Raw genomic sequence first — 19,909 nt, forward strand, 5'->3', positions numbered from 1 at the left:
AAAAGTATGGCAAAGATGAGGGTTCCTGAGAAGATCAGATAAGACATTTGCATCTCCATGATATAGGGAAGTTTCTCCTAGAATAACTTTGTTTCCTCTATGTTTAATACTTACAAGCCTCTTCAAATAAATAGGGAAGGTTTGGGGAGTGATATCTATTAGAAAGTCAATCAACTTGTTCCCCACTGTCGGTTACCCAGGACGCCTGTGGGGAAATTAGAATTGGACACCTCAAGTCCATCCAAGGCCTTAGATGGTGATGCTAAGCCAGGGCCCTGTGCTCTGCGGATGAACATAGAAACTTCTGTTTGATTTTCATGGGTAGGGGAAACAGGAGGTGGTGAAAGGAGTGAATATGTTGGTGGCATGGCGAGGGGCAGGGGGTTTTAAGTTTTGAAATAATATGTCTCCACTCTCGTTTCCTTTCTCTTCTCCGTGTAGAACAGGTTCTCCCTTGGGTTTCCTTTCAGAATGCTATACCATAAGGGGGCAACCCTCTGATTTCTTCTCCTGATGAAATAGCATAAAAATATCTACCTGTAGATTCTCACCTCTTTTGCCTGCTCTTTTGCAAAACAATTCTAATTGCAAGATCATATAATACTTGGGTGACCCATTCAGGGACCATCACTCTTTTGATCTTAACATATCTCATATATGTCCCATATATTTGGGATAGATGAAATATTTCCCATTTTTATAAGTTTGATAATACCAAAACTCACAAAAATGCAAATTCCAATACAAAAGTGTCAAACAAATTCATCAATGCACACGAAACTAAAACAAAACCAATGAACTAGTTCCCAACAAACTGGTTCTAAATCAGGTAGAGTCCAACAATAATTTCCCTCTCCAACAAAGTACCCCAATCAAACAAACTGACTTGTCCCATAAAGGAAAAGCCCAAATTGAAGGGGGAATATGTTCCCAATGTGCATACTGGAGCAACTTATTCTACAAAATCAAGTTGGTCAACTCTCAGAAGTTTGTCGGTTCCTTGCTTCAACTGCCCAGTGCCACTTCAGGGAATTTTGAAGGGAAGATCCTCAGGACAAATGGTCCCAGCAGCTGCTAGGGTCTTGCCCCAATATTCCCTGATCAGGGCCAGCTAGCCTCAAGCAGCAAAGCTCCTGGCTGGCTCAGCCGCCCTTGTTCCCAAGTCCAAGCTCACTCTGCTCACCGCCTCATGACAGACCAATAATTTGGGAGACAAGGTGTTTAGGCAAGGAATAATGACTTTATTTGGAAAGCAAGCAGACCAAGGTAGGTGATACACATCAAGGTAGGTGATTTGTCTGCTAGTAGCTAGCAAACTTTGAGAAACACTATACATCCAACATTAGAATTATGTAGCAATGGATTATGGTATAACCCCTCTCTTGCTATGTTCCTTTTGGATTGGCAAGTGTCAGTTGCTAAAGAATGAAATTACATGCTCAAGGCATTGTATTCAATCAGGGACAGAACTGGGTCAAGAATTGAGGTGTTCTGACTCAGTAATTAATGTATTGATTTTTAAAGCTTTTATTATGTGTTATAGGTACCCAAATGAGTAAGATAAAATCTTTATCTTGAAAAGGGCAAGTCTAGTAGGCTAATTATAGTGCCTGAAACATGCATTAATTAAGATTTTGCAGGGACTTCCCTGGTGGTCCAGTGGTAAAGAATCTGCTTACCAATGAATGGGACACAGGTTCAATCCCTGGTCCGGGAAGATCCCAGATACCACAGAGCAACTAAGCCTGTGAGCCACAACTGCTGAGCCTGTGTGCCTAGAGCCTGTGCCCTGCAACAAGAGAAGCCACCATGATGAGAAGCTCATGCACTGCACTAGAGAGAAGCCCCCACTCTCCGCAACTAGAGAAAGTCTGTGTGGAGCAACAAAGACCCAGTATAGTAAAAAATAAATAGATAAATTCAAAAAGAAAGACTTTGCAAAGCATTTTTCCACATTTCATGTCTGCATTTATAAAACTATAATATGAGAAGTCGCGTCCAACTCTTTATGACCCCGAGGACTATGCAGGCCATGGAATTCCCCAGGCTATCATACTGGAGTGGGTACCATTCCTTTCTCCAGGGGATCTTCCCAACCCAGGGATCAAACCAGGTCTTCTGTATTGTAAGAGGATTCTTTACCGACTGAGCCACCAGGGAAGGCCAAGAATACTGGAGTGGGTAGCCTATCTCTTCTCCAGCAGATCTTCCTGACACAGGAATCAAACTGGAGTCCCCTGCACTGCAGGTGGATTCTTTACCAGCTAAGTGAGAATTTGAAGATGTTCAAGCTGGATTTAGAAAAGGCAGAAGAACCAGACATCAAATTGCCAATATCTGTTGGATCATAGAAAAAGCAAGAGAATTCCAGAAAAACATCTATTTCTGCCTCATTGACTATGCTAAAGCCTTTGACTGTGTGGATCACAACAAACTGTGGAAAACTCTTCAAGAGATGGGAATACCAGACCACCTGACCTGCCTCTTGAGAAATCTGTATGCAGGCCAGGAAGCAACAGTTAGAACCGGACATGGAACAATGGACTGGTTCCAAATTGAGGAAGGAGTAAGTCAAGGCTGTATATTGTCACCCTGCTTATTTAACTTATATGCAGAGTACATCATGAGAAATGCCAGGCTGGATGAAGCACAAGCTGGATTCAAGATTGCTGGGAGAAATATCCATAACCTCAGATATGCAGATGACACCACCCTTATGGCAGAAAGTAAAGAGGAACTAAAGAGCCTCTTGATGAAAGTGAAAGTGGAGAGTGAAAAAGTTGGCTTAAAGCTCAACATTCAGAAAACGAAGATCATGGCAACTGGTCCCATCACTTCATGGGAAATAGATGGGGAAGCAATGGAAACCGTGTCAGACTTTATTTTTGAGGGCTCCAAAATCACTGAAGATGGTGACTGCAGCCATGAAATTAAAAGGCACTTGATCCTTGGAAGAAAAGCTATGACCAACCTAGACAGCATATTCAAAAGCAGAGACATTACTTTGCCAGGAAAGATCCTTATAGTCAAAGCTATGGTTTTTCTGGTAGTCATGTGTGGATATGAGAGCTGGACCGTAAAGAAGGCTGAGTGCTGAAGAACTGATGCTTCTTCAGTTTTGAACTATGTTGTTGGAAAAGACTCTTGAGAGTCCCTTGAACTGTAGGGAGATCAAACCAGTCAATCCTAAAGCAAATCAGTCCTAAATATTCATTGGAAGGACTGATGCTGAAGCTGAAGCTCTGATATTTTGGCCACCTGCGGTGAAGAACTGACTCATGATCCTGATGCTAGGAAAGATTGAGGGCATTAGGAGAAGGGGATGAGAGAGGATGAAATGGTTGGATGGCATCACTGACTCGATAGACATGAGTTTGAGCGAGCTCTGGGAGTTGGTGTTGGACAGGGAAGCCTGGTGTGCTTCAGTCCATGGGGTTGCAAAGTCGGACATGACTGAGCGAATGAACTGAACTGAATGTGAGAAGAGGGGCTTTCTCCTTAGTTCAGTAGGGAACATGAGTGTGTGTACATGCTTAGTTGCTTCAGTTGTGTCTGACTCATTGCAACCCTATGGACTTTAGCCCACCAGGCTCCTTTGTCCATGTGAATTATCTAGGCGAGAATACTGGAGTGGGTTGTCATGCCCTTGTCCAGGGGATCTTCCCAACCCAGGGATCAAACCCATGTCTCGTATGTCTTCTGCACTGGCAGGTGGATTATTTACCACTAGCACCATCTGGGAAGCCAGTAGGGAACATAGTGGGGTGTAACTCACTAGGGACTCTAGAGAAATCAAAGGAGCTGTGTTACCTTGAGGAGTTCACTGCACCAGCAGCAGTGGGGCACTTAAGAGAATACAGGACCCATGAGAAGAGGTAGAGTGTGCTTCAGGAACAGCATTACCCAGGGCAGAGAGGCACCCACCTCTCAGCTGTCTGAATTTGTTTATGGACACACTTGAGACCTCACTCAGCCCTCTCCCAAACATCTGATGGAGTTCTGGTCTTGCTAGTGCCGGGGAGAGCATAGGAGCCAGCCCAACACAGCTTACACAGTCAGTGTATCATCTGATCTTTTCCATAGCCCTGGAAGGCAAGTTTTATCCCCAATTCACAGATCACAAGACTGTTTTCCACAGCAGTGAATCTGCAATAACTGCCAAGTTGATTCTTCCAGCTTCAAGTCCCAGAGATAATGTGTTTCACACATCATTTAACATCCTGACAACAGGAATTTTAAGTGTATCCCCTACTTTCATAAACTCACTAAGCAGTTATTTTGATTGCTTTGTATGCACTTTCCTATTTTTAAAATCTTTTATTATTTTATGACAAAAAGTAATCTGTGTTCTTTAGTGGGGAAAGTACAGATGAACAGATCATCTCCTCTACTGCCACAACCCAGAGAATCTTCAGTCTGTGGGGGAATCCTCTGTCATTCTATCCGTTTTTCTTTTTGCCTTCCGGGGCACATAATCTTCAGCAGGGCGCTTTTCGGCAGCGTGAGACTGGCTCTCTGGCTTTGCCTGCGATTCCCGCTTGCCCTCCTTGAGTGGATTTCTCTCAGCTTCGGACTTGCCCTGCTTTTCTTGCTTCCCCTCACCTGCTGGTTGTTTCTCATTGTCTGGGTTCCTCTCATTCTGGACCTCTGGTTCCTGTTCTGACTTCCTCTCCACTTCCAGTTTTTCTTTCTCATTTGACTGTCCTTCATTTGCAGACTGTACTCCATCTTCTGACTTTCCCTCATTGTTTAAGTTTCCTTCATTTTCTGGCTTTCCTTCATTTTCTCTGTAGACCTTCTCCATGTTGAGGTTTGCCCTCCTTTGCCTGTTAGGAGACAAAATGGAGACAAAGTAGACAGGATTTAGGTGGCGAAATACAGGTCCTGATAAATAGTTGCCTCTATGATTTGGGATCTTTATCAGCCTATCCCAACTTTCAGGTGCACTCCCGCCCATATATTTTCTCCTTTCTTTCCCTGTGTCTGCAAGGTTGGCACACACGTTTATATGAGCCCGCCTTGCAGACACTTCTATAAGTACTCCCATTTAAGTGTGCTATGCTGACAAGTCCATAAGAGCAGATTTGTCCCTAAACTTTGCTCTGGTCTTGACTATGCCCATAAAAGTTTTAACCTGGTGGTCCCAACTTAGACTGACTTGCAAGAATTCTGTCCAGTTTCTTTTTCCTCTTGTCTACAGTTGTAAGACTTCTAGAACTGCAGATACAACTGAACAATGGCCAGTTCTCAGATTTCAGAGATACTCTGATATCTTCAAGGGCTTACACAGATACCCTGCCTACCAACTCTCACTTCCTTGTTCTCCCCTCTGTCCCCACCAACAATAAAACACCATGCTCCCTTAGGGTCCTGATGAAGGCCATGTATTCTGAGTCTGGAATAGGGAGTCTTGGAGGAGGGGTGGCAGATAGTGGCCTCCCCAACTTCTCTCAAGCTTTAGTGACTCCTACTTCCAGGGGTTCTGGGGCGGTTGCCCTCTCCCACTGACCTGCACTGATACTTCAGGTCTTTCCTTTCCTTGTCTGGGTTGGTGCCTACAGCCACAGACCTGCCTGAAGATCTATAGAGACAGGAGACAGATGATGAATGAGGGATTGAGAAGTGAATGACTGGCAAGGGGATACTGATTCTTTTCCCTTGCCTGCATGCTCAGTTGCTTCAGTCATGTCCGACTCTTTGTGACCCTATGGACTGTAGCCCACCAGGCTCTTCTGTCCATGGGATTTCTCAGACAAGAGTACTGGAGTGGGTTATCATGTCCTCCTCCAGGAGATCTTCCCAACCAAGCATTGCAGGTAGATTCTTTACCACTGAGCCACCGGGGAAACTGATTCTTCTCCCACTGCTTGTCCAAGCTTTCCCAGCTCCTGCCATCCCCTTGCCCTTTCCCCTGCTTCACTGCCCCCCCTCTACAATCCCTCCCTAACAGCCTCTGTTTTTCTTTTTGCCATGAGAAATGGCAGAGAAAGATTTTTTCCAAAGTATTTCTATGTTTCCCAATCTTCCTTCCAAGTTTCTATCTCACTTTTTCTTGTGAGGTTCAGGGCATTAATATTCAGAAGACAGAACGAGCTGTGCTCAGGTCTCTGGCCTCCAAACCCCCACCCCTGGACACCCAGATAGAATGAACCCATCAGTCATTCTGAAAAAATGGTGATGGTAGAGTCATGGAGCTGGGAAGAAATGTCCAGAGCATTCCTGCCACGCCCTCCCTCTCTGCATACACAGAAAACCACATTTTCCTGCAATTCAAGAGATAAATTATTTCCAAACTCAGTTAAAATTTTGGTCCATGTTACCTCCTCATGACTCTCCTAGTTCAGAAGCCTCTCCTGCCCTATAGGGAGCTGCTTTCCAGACTGAACCTCTGTCCCCCTCCTCTTTAGCACCTCTCCCCCTCCCCTTACCCTTATTCCCCTCTCCCTCCTTTCCAAAATGGATCAAATATGAAGAACAGGCTCGGACCCTTGGCAAAGGGGTTTGCCTCCCCATTCTGGATTCCCAGGCTTTGTCCTCTTCCCTCCATCCTGGAAGGATCACACCATTTCCTTTCCATTCCCCTCCCCTGGCCTTCTCCCTCCTCAAATGTCCCTGATAAACTGCCTCCTAGGAGATCCCAACCGGTACCCATTCTCATCCTCTGGCCCTTCTCTGTCTCCTCCCACCGAGTCCTCTGTCTCTTGCACCAAATAGATAAACATAAGGAAAGGGGTAGAGAGAATCCAGTCCTGAACCTGCTCTGGTCTTTGCCTTTTGCCACCCCCACCCTAGGGGTTCACAAGCAGCAGTGATTTTGTGATCATTCCAGGGAGATGCTTCCTTCTCAAATTTCTTGCTCCCATAAAGTGAAAGTCACTCAGTCACCCACGAGTCTCCTCTCTATGGGCTTCTCCAGGCAAGAATATTGGAGTGGGTCGCCATTCCCTTCGCCAGGGGATCTTCTCAACCCATGTCTCCTGCATTATAGGCAGAATCTTTACCGTCTGAACCACCAGGGAACCCTAAGAATACTGGAGTGGGTAGCCTGTCCCTTCTCCAGAGGAGCTTCCTGACCCAGGAATTGAACCGGGGTCTCCTGCATTGCAGGCAGATTCTTTACCAGCTGAGCTACCAGGGAAGCCTTGTTGCCATAAGCCAGTACTTCAGTAGGGAATAAGTGATACCTGGACCTCTCCCCCAACACTCACACAGTTTTCTGGGCCAAAATGAAAATGGGTGGAAGAATGAATAGGGGTGCATCTGGAAAGCAGACTGGATCCTGTGTAGCCTCTCTTTCCGTTACTATCCCCACCTCAAGTCTCCCCCTCCCCTGCTCTGGCTGGTACCAACTTGTGACCTGTGGGGCTCTTGGGCAGTTGTCCCCTCTGACCTTCAATCTGAAATCTGTCTTCCTCCACAGAAATAGGGAACTGGTACCTGGAGGAGAGGGACTTCTGCAGGCGTCAGCTCTGGATCACAGGAAGGAGTGCCACCAGTGGGCTCGGATCCCTAGTTCTCCTCCCTCCTGCAATAAGCGCGTCAGAAGTCAGCCCACTTCCTCCGTTCACTTGCCCCCTCCCAGCTCACCCTCCTCCTGTCCCTTTCCCTCACTGCCTGAGGCCCTGTCCCTCATTTTGGTCGTGACTAATCCCAGAGGTCAAATGGGGCCCCTGCTCCTGTGGTATGTATTTGTGCTGCCTTATCAGCCGACATATCTTCTCCCAGGGCTACTGGCCCCACTGGTACATTTCTGAGGAATTTCTTTCTCTCCTTTGATCTCAAAGTGCCTGTCCTCTCCTACTTCTCTACTCTGACCCTGGTTGTCACTCCTGTCTTCACATAATAAGTACAGGGTGGATTGGCAGGTAGGGAAGCAGGTAATTGAAACAGCGATTTTCTTTTCTTCTAAATAATTTTCTTTCAGTTTTATTTAATGTATTCCTCACAGCGTGAGTTATTCTTATAAGTTAAATAAAGCTCTTTTCATTTGGGAAAAAGAACAGGTTTAACATAGAGGAAAAAACCAAGATCCCCAAATTCTGAGAGCAAGTTAAGTTTCTAATATTAATTTTTACTATATAGAAAGTCGATTCGATTGGCTACATATAAAATAATTTTTTTTTTTAGTTTTCATAAATGTCATGTTCTGCTGAAAAGTCCATGTATTTAATGTTCCCAAACAATAGCTGAGTGCTAAGTGCACTTGCTGGTATGTGATGCCTAACACAAGATCAGTCTTGAAAATCTGGCCTAAGGCTATTTCATTCAGAGGTTTAACCATGCATAAAGGCAGCTGAGCATTTGAGGGGTGCCGAACATGATCTGATCTTCCCTGCCCTACCTGACTGTTACTTACCTGACTGTTGCTTACTCCAAAAATATACATGGAGAGGTGACCAAGATGGTGACTTCAATAAATGCTTTTGGCTCCTCCCCTCCCTCCCCCAAATTCCCACAGAGATTACTCAATTCCAGCAGAGATGGGAATGCTGTTCTGACAATTGGAGACCAAAACAGATCCCTTCTAGACCCCTGCAGCAGAGGGTTTCCATAAGGCCGGTAGAAGTGATTGTTGTGGGGAAAGCCTCCATACCTGCTTGTTGTCTGCCATTATTCCCAGTGCCCAAGTGAAAATTTCCTTGATTCTGTCTGTCTGCTGCCTACCACCTAGCTAGGGAGATACAGCCTGCTGGGTCTTTCAACTCTATTATCTTTACCTCCAGGACATCTTGGAGGAGCCTAGCCAACCAGCAGAGTTGCTGCCTGCTAGTCCACAACTGCCCTGGCATCCTTTCAGCCACATTTAGACCAGTGTCAGAATTCTAAGGAATTCTGACAAGCCAACCATACTGATGACTGGACCAGGTGTTTTCAACTGAGGGAGTCTGTGAATCACCTGAAATAATAGGCAAGGTTGCATATGCTTAAAAGGTAGTACAATTTAACTTATATGCAGAGTACATCATGAGAAACACTGGGCTGGAAGAAACACAAGCTGGAATCAAGATTGCTGGGAGAAATATCAATAACCTCAGATATGAAGATGACACCACCCTTATGGCAGAAAGTGAAGAGGAACTAAAAATCCTCTTGATGAAAGTAAAAGAGGAGAGTGAAAAAGTTGGCTTAAAGTTCAACATTCAGAAAACTAAGATCATGGCATCTGGTCCCATCACTTCATGGGAAATAGATGGAGAAACAGTGGAAACAGTGTCAGACTTTATTTTTTGGGCCTCCAAAATCACGGCAGATGGTGAGTGCAGCCATGAAATTAAAAGACGCTTACTCCTTGGAAGAAAAGTTATGACCAACCTAGATAGCATATTCAAAAGCAGAGACATTACTTTGCCGACAAAGGTCCATCTAGTCAAGGCTATGGTTTTTCCTGTGGTCATGTATGGATGTGAGAGTTGGACTGTGAAGAAGGCTGAGCACCGAAGAATTGATGCTTTTGAACTGTGGTGTTGGAGAAGACTCTTGAGAGTCCCTTGGACTGCAAGGAGATCCAACCAGTCCATTCTAAAGGAGATCAGTCCTGGGTGTTCTTTGGAAGGAATGATGATAAAGCTGAAGCTCCAGTACTTTGGCCACCTCATGCGAAGAGATGACTCACTGGAAAAGACTCTGATGCTGGGAGGGATTGGGGGCAGGAGGAGAAGGGGACGACAGAGGATGAGATGGCTGGATGGCATCACTGATGAGATGGCTGTGAGTTTGAGTGAACTCCGGGAATTGGTGATGGACAGGGAGGCCTGGCGTGCTGCAATTCATAGGGTCACAAAGAGTCGGACACGACTGAGCAACTGAGCTGAACTGAACTGAACTGAAAGTATGTAGACTTATGAAAAGAAGATCTGTATCCTAGGAATCTCAGAAATCCTGAGACGTGAGCTGGTTGACATCATGAGGAAGCAGGAGCTATGAGGTCGAGAAAAGGCAGAGGAGAAGCAGCTACTTGGGAATGAGACCAGAAGAGACAAATAGCAGCAGATCTATGTTAAAGGAGAGCACTTACTCCTTGGGTTCAGGCATTCTTAACTAAAGAAACCCCTGGAATAATGTTCAAAATGATGTGCGTCTATGTGTGTGGGGGAGTGGGTAGGATATTACTGGGTGTGTACATTTGACTAGGATAGTATCCATTACTTTCTTCAAATGCTCAAATGGGGTAATGTAAAAAATGAAGTAAAATAAAGTAAAAAAAAAAGATAATATATTTTCACATACATCTTTTTTCAAATAGGATTATTTCTTAGGAGAAATTAACATTAATGGTTAACCATTTTAATGTGTACAGCTCAGTGGCATACCATACATTCATGATGTTGTGAATCTATCACCTCTATCTAGTTCCAAAACATTGTCATCAATTCCATACGCATTAAACAGTCCCTCCCAATTCTCCGTTTTCCCTAGTCCCTAGCGACAACTAATCTACCTCCTGCTTCTATGGAATAATTTATATAAATGGACTCATGCAATATGTGACCTCTTATGTCTGACTTCTTTCACTTATCATAATGTTTTCAAGGTTCATCCACATTACAGCATGTACAGTATTTCATATTTCATTTTTTTATGGCTGAAAATGCTTCATTTTATGTCTATATCATATTTTGTTTATCCATTCAAACATTGATGGATATCTGGGTTGTTTCCACCTTTTGACAATTGTGACTAGTGCTGCCTTAAACATTTAAGTATGTTTTTTATGTGGATGTATGTTTTTATTTCTTTTGAATATATGCCTAGGAATGGAGTTGCTAGGTCATATGGTAATTCTATGTTTCTATGTCTAACTATTTGAGGAACTGCCAAACTGTTTTCCATAGTGGCTGCAATATTCTGCACTCCTATCAACAATATGTGAGGGTTACAATTTCTCCACATTCTCCAAAACAATTGTTAATTTCCATTTTTTATTTTTATAATCCTAGTTGGTGAGAAGTAGCTTTGATTTGCATTTTCCTAATGACTGATGGTATTGAGCATCCTTTCATGTGCTCATTGGATATTTACATACCTTCTTTAGAGAAATATCTATTTAAGTCTTTTGCTTATTTTTAATTGGGTTGTCTTTTTGTTGTTGAATTGCAGGAATTTTTCATATATTCTGGATTGTCTTCACTTTTTGATAGTGTCCTTTGATTCACTAAAGTGTTAAATTTTTATGAAGTCCAATTTATGTTTTTCTTTTGTTGTTCATGCTTTTAATGTCATATCTAAGAATCTATTGACAAATCCAAGGACATGGAGATTTATCACATTGTTTTCTTCTAAGAGTTTTAAAGTTTTGGCTCATGTATTTAGGTCTTTGGTTCATTTTGAGTTAATTTTTTATGAAAGTGAAGTCGCTCAGTCATGTCCAACTCTTTGTGACCCCGTGGACTGTAGCCCACCAGGCTCCTCTGCCCATGGGATTCTCCAGGCAAGAATACTGGAGTGGGTTGCCATTTCCTTCTCCAGAGTATCTTCCCGACCCAGGGATCGAACCCAGGTCTCCTGCATTGCAGGCAGATGCTTTAACCTCTGAGCCACCGGGGATGAATGTATAAGATTCAAAGATTCTTTTGATGGCAGGGCATTATACACTGTCACTTGAATGGATCAAAAGGCATTTTTCCAAAAACAATTGCAATTTACTCCTTGATGTCTTGACTTCTGTTTTAAGCTTGATTATTTGGGATATTTGAGCAGCCCAAATAGTAGAGGACATTTGCAGAGAGTAGGAAATAAGTTGCCCTAAATAGCAGAGAAAACATTTTATTGTGAGAATTAAAAGAAGGAAAACAAATAGAAGAATAAAGAGTCTTTTAGACCAACAATAACCAAATTCCTTATTTATATGGCATTAGCTAAAAAAACAGATATGAAGTTTTCAAGGTCTCTAACAATATTTTTGGTAGACTTGAAAAGTGTTATAAGTATAATTATACATTTTTATGACAAAAATATCTTGGTGACAAGCCCAGTAGTTATATTGTTGGAGGGTATAAACTGATAGTTTAGTCAAATATATGGGGAAAGTTACTAGTATTTATAGCCAAGGAGAAGAGGTAGTTGTGTCCATGGTCAGAGACATAGAACAGGACATAGTGATAGAAAGTTGAAGAGTAGGATAAGGGGCTAAGAAGTGGGAGGCCCTCTATCTAGGTAGGTGAGGAGTGTTCTAGGAGGTAGTTGCTTCCTGAAGAAAGCAATAATCTCCATTAACTTTTACAGTGGCATTAATAGTAATAACCTCTATAAGATTTCCCTTCAGGCATAGGAGTAGAGATGTGTATAAGTTTTGGCAGCGAGCAAAACATATACCAGGGTCATGTACTAAACGATGAACTCAAGACATAATAAAATCACTAAAATCAAAGGAAGAAAAGTAATAAATGTATTGTGTCCAATTTGTCAATATCTTAAGGTAGCACACAGGCATTGCTGGGACTCTGGTCTTAGTGGCTGGTAGGAAGTCTTTCCCCTTTGAATGATCTTGGCACTCTTGTCAAAATTCATTTGACTTGCATATGAGAATTATTGGGGGTATTCTATTCCATTGATCTGTCTTTATAACAGAATAACACTGCTTGATTATATAACTTTACAGTGAGTCCTCCAAATTTGTTCTTCAGTTTCAAGGTTGTTTTGGCTATTTAGGGTCACTTGAGATTCCATATGAATTTTAAGATAGGTTTTTCTGTACTTGAGTAAAACATCATTGAAATTTTGATAACGATTGCACTGAATCTATAAATTATCTTGGCTAGTACTGACATCTTAACAATACTGTCTTCCATTCCATGAAAGTAAAACTTACTCCTGTTTTATACTTTTTTTCAGTGTAAAAGTGTTTTTCACCCTTGCTTAATTTTATACCAATATATTTTATTCTTTTAATGCTATCAAAAAAAGTATTAATTTGCTTTTCAGATTGTTCACAGTTGGTGTATAGAGACACAACCCTTTTTTATGCATTGATTTTGTACCTGCAGCTTTGCTAAATTTATTTATTAGTTCTAACAGTTTTATTGAGGACTCTTTAGGATTTCAATCTATAAGATCGTGTCATCTGAGTACAGAGATATTTGCTTCTTCCTTTCCAGTATGGACTTTTTCTCACCTGACGGTGCTTGGACTATGCCTTCCATTACTGTGTTGAGTAGAAGTGATGAAGGTGACATCCTTCTCTCATTTCTGATCTTAAAGGAAAAGTTTTCAATCTTTCACCAACTAGGTATGGTATTAGTTGTGAGCTTCTCATAGAAGGTATCTATTATGTTGAGATAGTTTCCTTCTATTCTTAGTTTGCTGAGTGTTTTTATCATGAAAGGGCAGAGTGTTGAATTTTGTTAAATGTCTTTCCTGAATCCATTGAGATAATGCTTTTTTCCCTTCCTTCTCTTAATGTGGTTTATTACATTAATGTATTTTCATATGTTGAACAGGGCTTTTCTGGTGGCTCAGCTAGTAAAGAATCTGCCTGCAATGCAGGAGATCTGGGTTCTATCCCTGGGCTGGGAAGATCCCCTGGAGGAGGGCATGGCAACTCACTCCAGTGTTCTTGCCTGGAGAATCCCTATGGACAGTCCATGGGGTCACAAACAGTCAGACACAACTGAGTGACTTTCACTATTTTGAACAGTACTTATATCCAGGAATAAAGTCCACTTGGTCATGATGTGTAATCCTAATGTACTGCTGAATTCCATTTGCTAGTATTTTTGAATAAATATTCATATGAATTATTGGTCTATAGTTTTCATTTCTTGCAGAGTCTTTTTCTGGCTTTAGTATTAAGATATAGCTGGACTGGTAGAATGAGTTATAAAGGGTTTCCTGCTCTTCAATTTTCTGGAAGCATTTCAAAAAGATTTTTTTTTAATATTTGGTGTAATTTACCAGAGATACCATCCTATCTTGCTCTTTTCTTTGTTGAGAGCTTTTTGATTATTGATTCAGTCTCCTTACTCATTATCATTCTGTGCATATTTTACATTTCATCAGTATTTAGTCTTGGTAGGTTATGTGTTCTACAAATTTGTCTATTTCACCCAGGTTATTCAATTTGTTGACATACAGTTGTTCATAGTCTTCTCTTATAATCCTTTTTATATCTGTAAAATTAGTCATAATTTCTATAATTTAATTTTAGGCCTATAGATATTCTTTTTCTCTACTCAACCTAGCTAGAGATTTTTAAATTTTGGTGGTTTTTTTTCTTTTTTTATTGATTCTTTGAAGAACTAACTTTTATTTTTTCTCTATTGCTTTTCTATTCTCTGTTATATTTGTCTTTAATCTTTATTATTTCATTCCTTTTAATAACTTTGGGTTTACTTTGCTATTCTTTTTATACTTGATGTATGAAATCAGCTTTTCATGTGAGATCTTTTTTCTTTTTTAATGTAAGTGTTTATAGCTGTAAGTTTCCCTCTAAACTCTATATTCACTGCCTCCCATAAATTGTGGTATAATGTGTCTTCATTTTCATTTATCTTGTATTTTCTAAATTCTCTTGTGGTTTCTTCCTTGACCCATTAGTCAAGGTTTAATATACTTTTCTTGAATTCCTTGAGAACCCAAGATCTCCAGTCAGTCCACCTTTGTATCTCTATCTTCCAGTGTTATCGTGTGCTTTTTGTTATGATATGTCTATGGTTTTTTATGAAGAGATCTCTAACTTTTCCATTCTTTTGTTTTCCTCTATTTCTTTGTGATGATCACTGAAGAAGGCTTTCTTATCTCTACTTGGTATTCTTTGGAATGCTGCATTCAGATGGATATATTTTTCCTTTTCTCCTTTGCCTTTCATTTATCTTCTTTTCTCAGCTATTTGTAAGGCCTCCTCAGACAACCATTTTGCCCTTTTGCATTTCATTTTCTTACAGATTGTTTTGGTCACAGCTTCCTGTACAATGTTATGAACCTCCATCCATAGTTCTTTAGGCACTCTGTCTATTAGATCTAATCCCTTGACTCTATTTGTCACCTTCACTGTATAATCATAAGAGTCTTGATTTAGGTCATACCTGAATGGTCTAGTGGTTTTCCCTACTTTCTTCAATTTAATCCTGAATTTTGCAATAAGGAGTTCATGATCTGAGCCACAGTCACCTCCCAGTCTTGATTTTGCTGACTGTATAGAGCTTATCCACCTTTGACTACAAAGAATATAACCAGTCTGATTTTGGTATTGACCATCTGGTGATGTCCATGTGTAGAGTCATCTCTTGTGTTGTTGGAAGAGGGTGTTTGCTATGACCAGTGCATTCTCATGGCCAAACTCTGTTAGCCTTTGCCCTGCTTCATTTTGTAGTCCAAGAGGAGTACTTGCCTGTTACTCCAGGTATCTCTTGACTTTTACTTTTACATACCAGTCTCCTATGATGAAAAGGACATCTTTTTTGGTGTTAGTTCTGGAAGGTCTTGTAGGTCTTCTGAGAATTGTTCACCTTCAGCTTCTTCGGCATGAGTGGTTAGGGCATAGACTTGGATTACTGTGATATTGAATGGTTTGCCTTGGAAACACATTGAGATCATTCTCTCATTTTTGAGATTGCACCCAATACTGCATTTTGGACTCTTTTGTTAACTATGAGGGCTACTCCATTTCTTCTAAGGGATTCTTGCCCACAGTAGTAAATGTAATGGTCATGAATTAAATTCACCCATTCCAGTCCATTTAAGTTCACTGATTCTTAAAATGTCGATATTCACTCTTGCCATCTACTATTTGACCACTTCCAATTTACCTTGATTCATGGACCTAGCAGTCCAAGTTCCTATGCAATATTGTTCTTCACAATATCGGACTTTACTTCCATCACAAGTCACATCTACAACTGAGCATTGTTTTTACTTTGGCTCAGCCTCTTCATTCTTTCTGGAGCTATTTCTCCACTCTTCTCTAGTAGCATATTGGGCACCTACCGCCTTGGGGAGTTCCTCTTTCACTGTCATATAATTTTGCCCTTTCATACTATTCATGGAGTTCTCAGGGCAAGAATGCTGAAGTGGTTTGTCCAGTGGACCATATTTTGTAAAAAAAGTTGGAGAAAATTAGAGATACCAAGAGAACATTTCATTTAAAGATGGGCACAATAAAGGACAGAAATGGTATGGACCTAACAGAAGCAGAAGGTGTTAAGAAGAGGTGGCAAGAATACACAGAACAACTATACAAAAAGATCTTCATGACCCAGATAACCACAGTGGTATGATCATTCACCTAGGGTCAGACATCCTGGAGTCTGAAGACAAGTGGGCCTTGGGAAGCATCACTACGAGCAAAGCTAGTGGAGGTGATGAAATTCCAACTGAGCTATTTTAAATCCTAAAAAATGATGCTGTGAAAGTGCTGCACTCAATATGCCAGCAAATTTGGAAAACTCAGCTGTGGCCGCAGGACTGGAAAAGATCAGTTTTCATTGCAATTCCAAAGAAAGGCAATGCCAAAGAATGTTCAAACTACTGCGCAATTGCATTCATGTCACACCCTAGCAAAGTAATGCTCAAAATTCTCCAAGCCAGGCTTCAACAGTAAATGACCCAAGAACTTCAAGATGTTCAAGCTGGATTTAGAAAAAGCAGAGGAACCAGAGATCAAATTGCCAACATCTGTTGAATCATAGAAAAAGCAAGAGAATTCCAGAAAATCATCTACCTCTGCTTCAGTAACTATGCTAAAGCCTTTGACTGTGTGGATCACAGCAAACTGTGGAGAATTCTAAAAGCAAGGGTTAGACCACCTTACCTGCCTCCTGAGAAATCTGTATGCAGGTCAGGAAGCAACAGTTAGAACTCAACATGGAACAACAGTCTGGTTTCAAATTGAGAAAGGAAAACAGCAAGGCTATATATTTTCACTCTGCTTATTTAACTTATATGCAGAGTATATCATGTGAAATCCCAGGCTGGATGAAACACAAGCTGGAATCAAGATTGCTGGGAGAAATATCAATAACCTCAGATATGCAGATGACACCACCCTAATGGTAGAAAGCGAAGAAAAACTAAAGAGCCTCTTAATGAAAGTGAAAGAGGAAAGTGAAAAAGCTGGCTTAAAACTCAATATTCCAAAAATGAAGATCATGGTATCTGGTCCCATCACTTCATGGCAAATAGATGGAGAAACAGTGGGAACAGTGTCAGACTTTATTTTGGGGGGCTCCAAAATCACTGCAGATGATGACTGCAGCCATGAAATTAAAAGGCACTTGATCCTTGGAAGAAAAGCTATGACCAACCTAGACAGCATATTAAAAAACAGAGACATTATTTTGCCAGCAAAGGTCCTTACAGTCAAAGCTATAGTTTTTTTCCAGTAGTTGTGTATGGATGAGAGAGTTGGACCATAAAAAAAGCTGAGCACTGAAGAATTGATGCTTCTGAACTATGTTGTTGGAGGACTCTTGAGAGTCCCTTGGACTGCAAGGAGGTCAAACCAGTCAATCCTAAAGCAAATCAGTCCTGAATATTCTTTGGAAGGACTGATGCTGAAGCTGAGGCTCCAATACTTTGGCCACCTGATGCAAAGAGATGACTCATTGGAAAAGACCCTGATGCTGAGAAAGACTGAAGGCAGGAGGAGAAGGGGACAACAGAGGATAAGATGATTGGATGGAATAACTGACTCAATGGACATAAATTTGAGTAAACTCCTGGAGATGGTGAAGGACAGGGAAACCTGGCATGCTGCAGTCCATGGGGTCATGGAGAGTTGGACACGAATGAGTGACTGAACTAACTGACTGTCTGTGGTTTTTTAGTTGTAAGATTAAAGGTGTGGAAGCGATGGGACAGCTCTATCTTATCCAGAACTAGAAGTCTGCAGGTCAGGTTTTGCTGTCAATAAAACTGAAATCCAGCTCATGTTTAGTTATGGTCCTGCAGCTTCTCAGATATATGGCAAGACACTTGTACTGCCTTAGAATGTGTCCTTATTTATTGTTATAGGGAGAAATCTTAGGATTTCTAACAGTTTGTTTCTATCCATCTCTGAGAATCAAAATGGCTTTTGATGAGAAAGGTTTCATTTTGATGAAGTCCAATATATTGATTTGTTTTCTATTGGAGGTTTTTTAAATTCTAATTTAAATTTATTTACATACTGAAAGTGTTAGAGTTTCTCCTGTGTTTTCTTCTTTAAATTTTATGTTTTACCTTATATTTCAGTCTTTGACAAGTTTGACTCAACTTTTTATATGATGTGAGATAAAGTTTTTCTAATGATGATGTGGTGGTGATCGTTATCATGATCATTAGTAAAATTTCAATTGAAACTAGTTCCAACACCAGTTATGGAAAAGAGTGCCTATTCTACCATCAAATTGCCTTGGAAGCTTTGTCAAAAGCATATATATGAGTCTCTTTCTTGACTGTTTTGTTTTATTGACCAATTTGTCTATATTTATGCTGATACAACACTGTTCTATTATAGTACCTTTATAATAGTCTTGTAAGAAGGTAGTCTAAGTTCTCAAAAATGTTTCTTTTCTCAAGGTCATCTAGACTATTCTCAGTTCTTTGGATTTTTTAATATAAATTTTAGAATAAGATTGTCAATTTGTATTAAAAATTGCTGGGGTTTAATTTGTCATGAATGTTTTATAGTTTTCAATGTGCAGATCCTGAAAATCTTTTGTCAAATTTAAACCTAAATAATTCATATTTGCAATGTTACTGTAAATTACATTGTTTTAAATTTTATTCTGGCTACTCATTACTTGTAGAGAGCTGAATATTTTTCCTTAAAATTCATGTTGACTCAGCACTTCAGAATGTGACCTTATTTGAAAATAGGGTCTCTGTAGATATAATTAAGAATTGAGTGATACCATACTGAATCATGATGGGCCCTAAATCCAAATAACATATCCTCAGAAGAGACAGAAAGGACACACAGAGTAGTTGCTGCCACAAACCAAACAATTAGGGCCACTGGAACTAGAAGAGGTAAGGAAGGATTTTGTTCCCTAGAACCTTCAGAGAGAACTTGGTACTAGTGACATTTTGATATGGACTCTGGCGTACTGAACTGTGAGAGAATAAATCTCAGTTTTTTTAAGTCACCAAGTTTATGGTAATTTGTCACAGCAGTCTCAGAAAACTAGAAATATATTTGTATATTGATCTTATATTCCAAAACTTTTCTAAACTCACTTATTAGCTCTAGTAGTTTCTAGTATATTACATAGCATTTTCTACACGGACAATTTTGTTTTCTGTGAATAAAGATGTGTCTGTTTTATTCCTCTGCAATTTGTATTACTTTTATTTCTTTTTCTTATTGTACTGGCTAGAACTTCTAGTACAGTGTTGATTCTAATTAGTAAAAATGTCCTTTTTTGCCTTGTTTCTTATCTTAGAGGGAAAACATAGGCACATATCATTTTGTAAGTTTTTCATAGATGTACCAGGTTGAGGAAGGTTTCTTCTGTACCTCATTGCTGAGTATTTTAACACATTATTGGTGGGGGGATTTTTGCAAAAGTTAATGCCTGTGGCCAGCAATTTGTTATGTAAGTGAATATTGAAACATCCCCAGTCAATAACATTCAGGTAACAAAAGACATATTAATGTATCTCTGGTCCTTAATGTATTAATCAGTAATCAGTTTCTAAATTTTACCAGTTTTTTTTTCATTCTCACTTGAGATCATCATATGTTTATTTTTTCTTTCTAAGTCAATATGGTGAATTATGATTTTCAAATACTAACCCTGCTTTTAATCCTTGGGATAAACCTTACTTGGTGATGTTGTATTGTAATTTTTATATATAATTGAACTCAGTTCAGTTCAGTTCAGTCGCTCAGTCATGTCCGACTCTGCGATCCCATGGACTGCAGCACGCCAGGCTTCCCTGTCCATCACCAACTCCTGGAGCCTGCTCAAACTCATGTCCATCACATCAGTGA

The 19,909-nt window shown here is 40.5% G+C and overlaps 1 protein-coding gene across 2 annotated transcripts; it reads right to left on the reverse strand.

The window, feature by feature from the left end:
* Positions 1-4,303: 4,303 nt before the first annotated feature.
* LOC120881351 (transcription elongation factor A protein-like 5) lies at positions 4,304-7,627 on the reverse strand. 2 transcript variants are annotated; one of them, XM_040265009.1, is made up of 3 exons: positions 7,438-7,626; positions 5,510-5,581; positions 4,304-4,826 (listed from the first exon to the last, which is right to left on the reverse strand). In XM_040265009.1, exon 3 carries the CDS (start codon positions 4,802-4,804, stop codon positions 4,412-4,414), a length of 393 nt encoding a protein of 130 aa, XP_040120943.1. In that variant the 5' UTR covers positions 4,805-4,826; positions 5,510-5,581; positions 7,438-7,626; the 3' UTR covers positions 4,304-4,411. The 2 variants fall into 2 exon arrangements, with proteins under 2 accessions (XP_040120943.1, XP_040120944.1); XM_040265010.1 differs by lacking the exon at positions 5,510-5,581 and having other exon boundaries at positions 7,438-7,627.
* Positions 7,628-19,909: the final 12,282 nt, after the last annotated feature.

The sequence above is a fragment of the Oryx dammah genome, unplaced genomic scaffold, assembly GCF_014754425.2.
Source record: "Oryx dammah isolate SB20612 unplaced genomic scaffold, SCBI_Odam_1.1 HiC_scaffold_23, whole genome shotgun sequence".
Taxonomy (NCBI): domain Eukaryota; kingdom Metazoa; phylum Chordata; class Mammalia; order Artiodactyla; family Bovidae; genus Oryx; species Oryx dammah.

What these genes read in the sequence shown, in the direction of transcription:
- LOC120881351 (XM_040265010.1), bottom strand. Translation starts at nt 4,804, where the DNA reads ATGGAGAAGGTCTACAGAGAAAATGAAGGAAAGCCAGAAAATGAAGGA.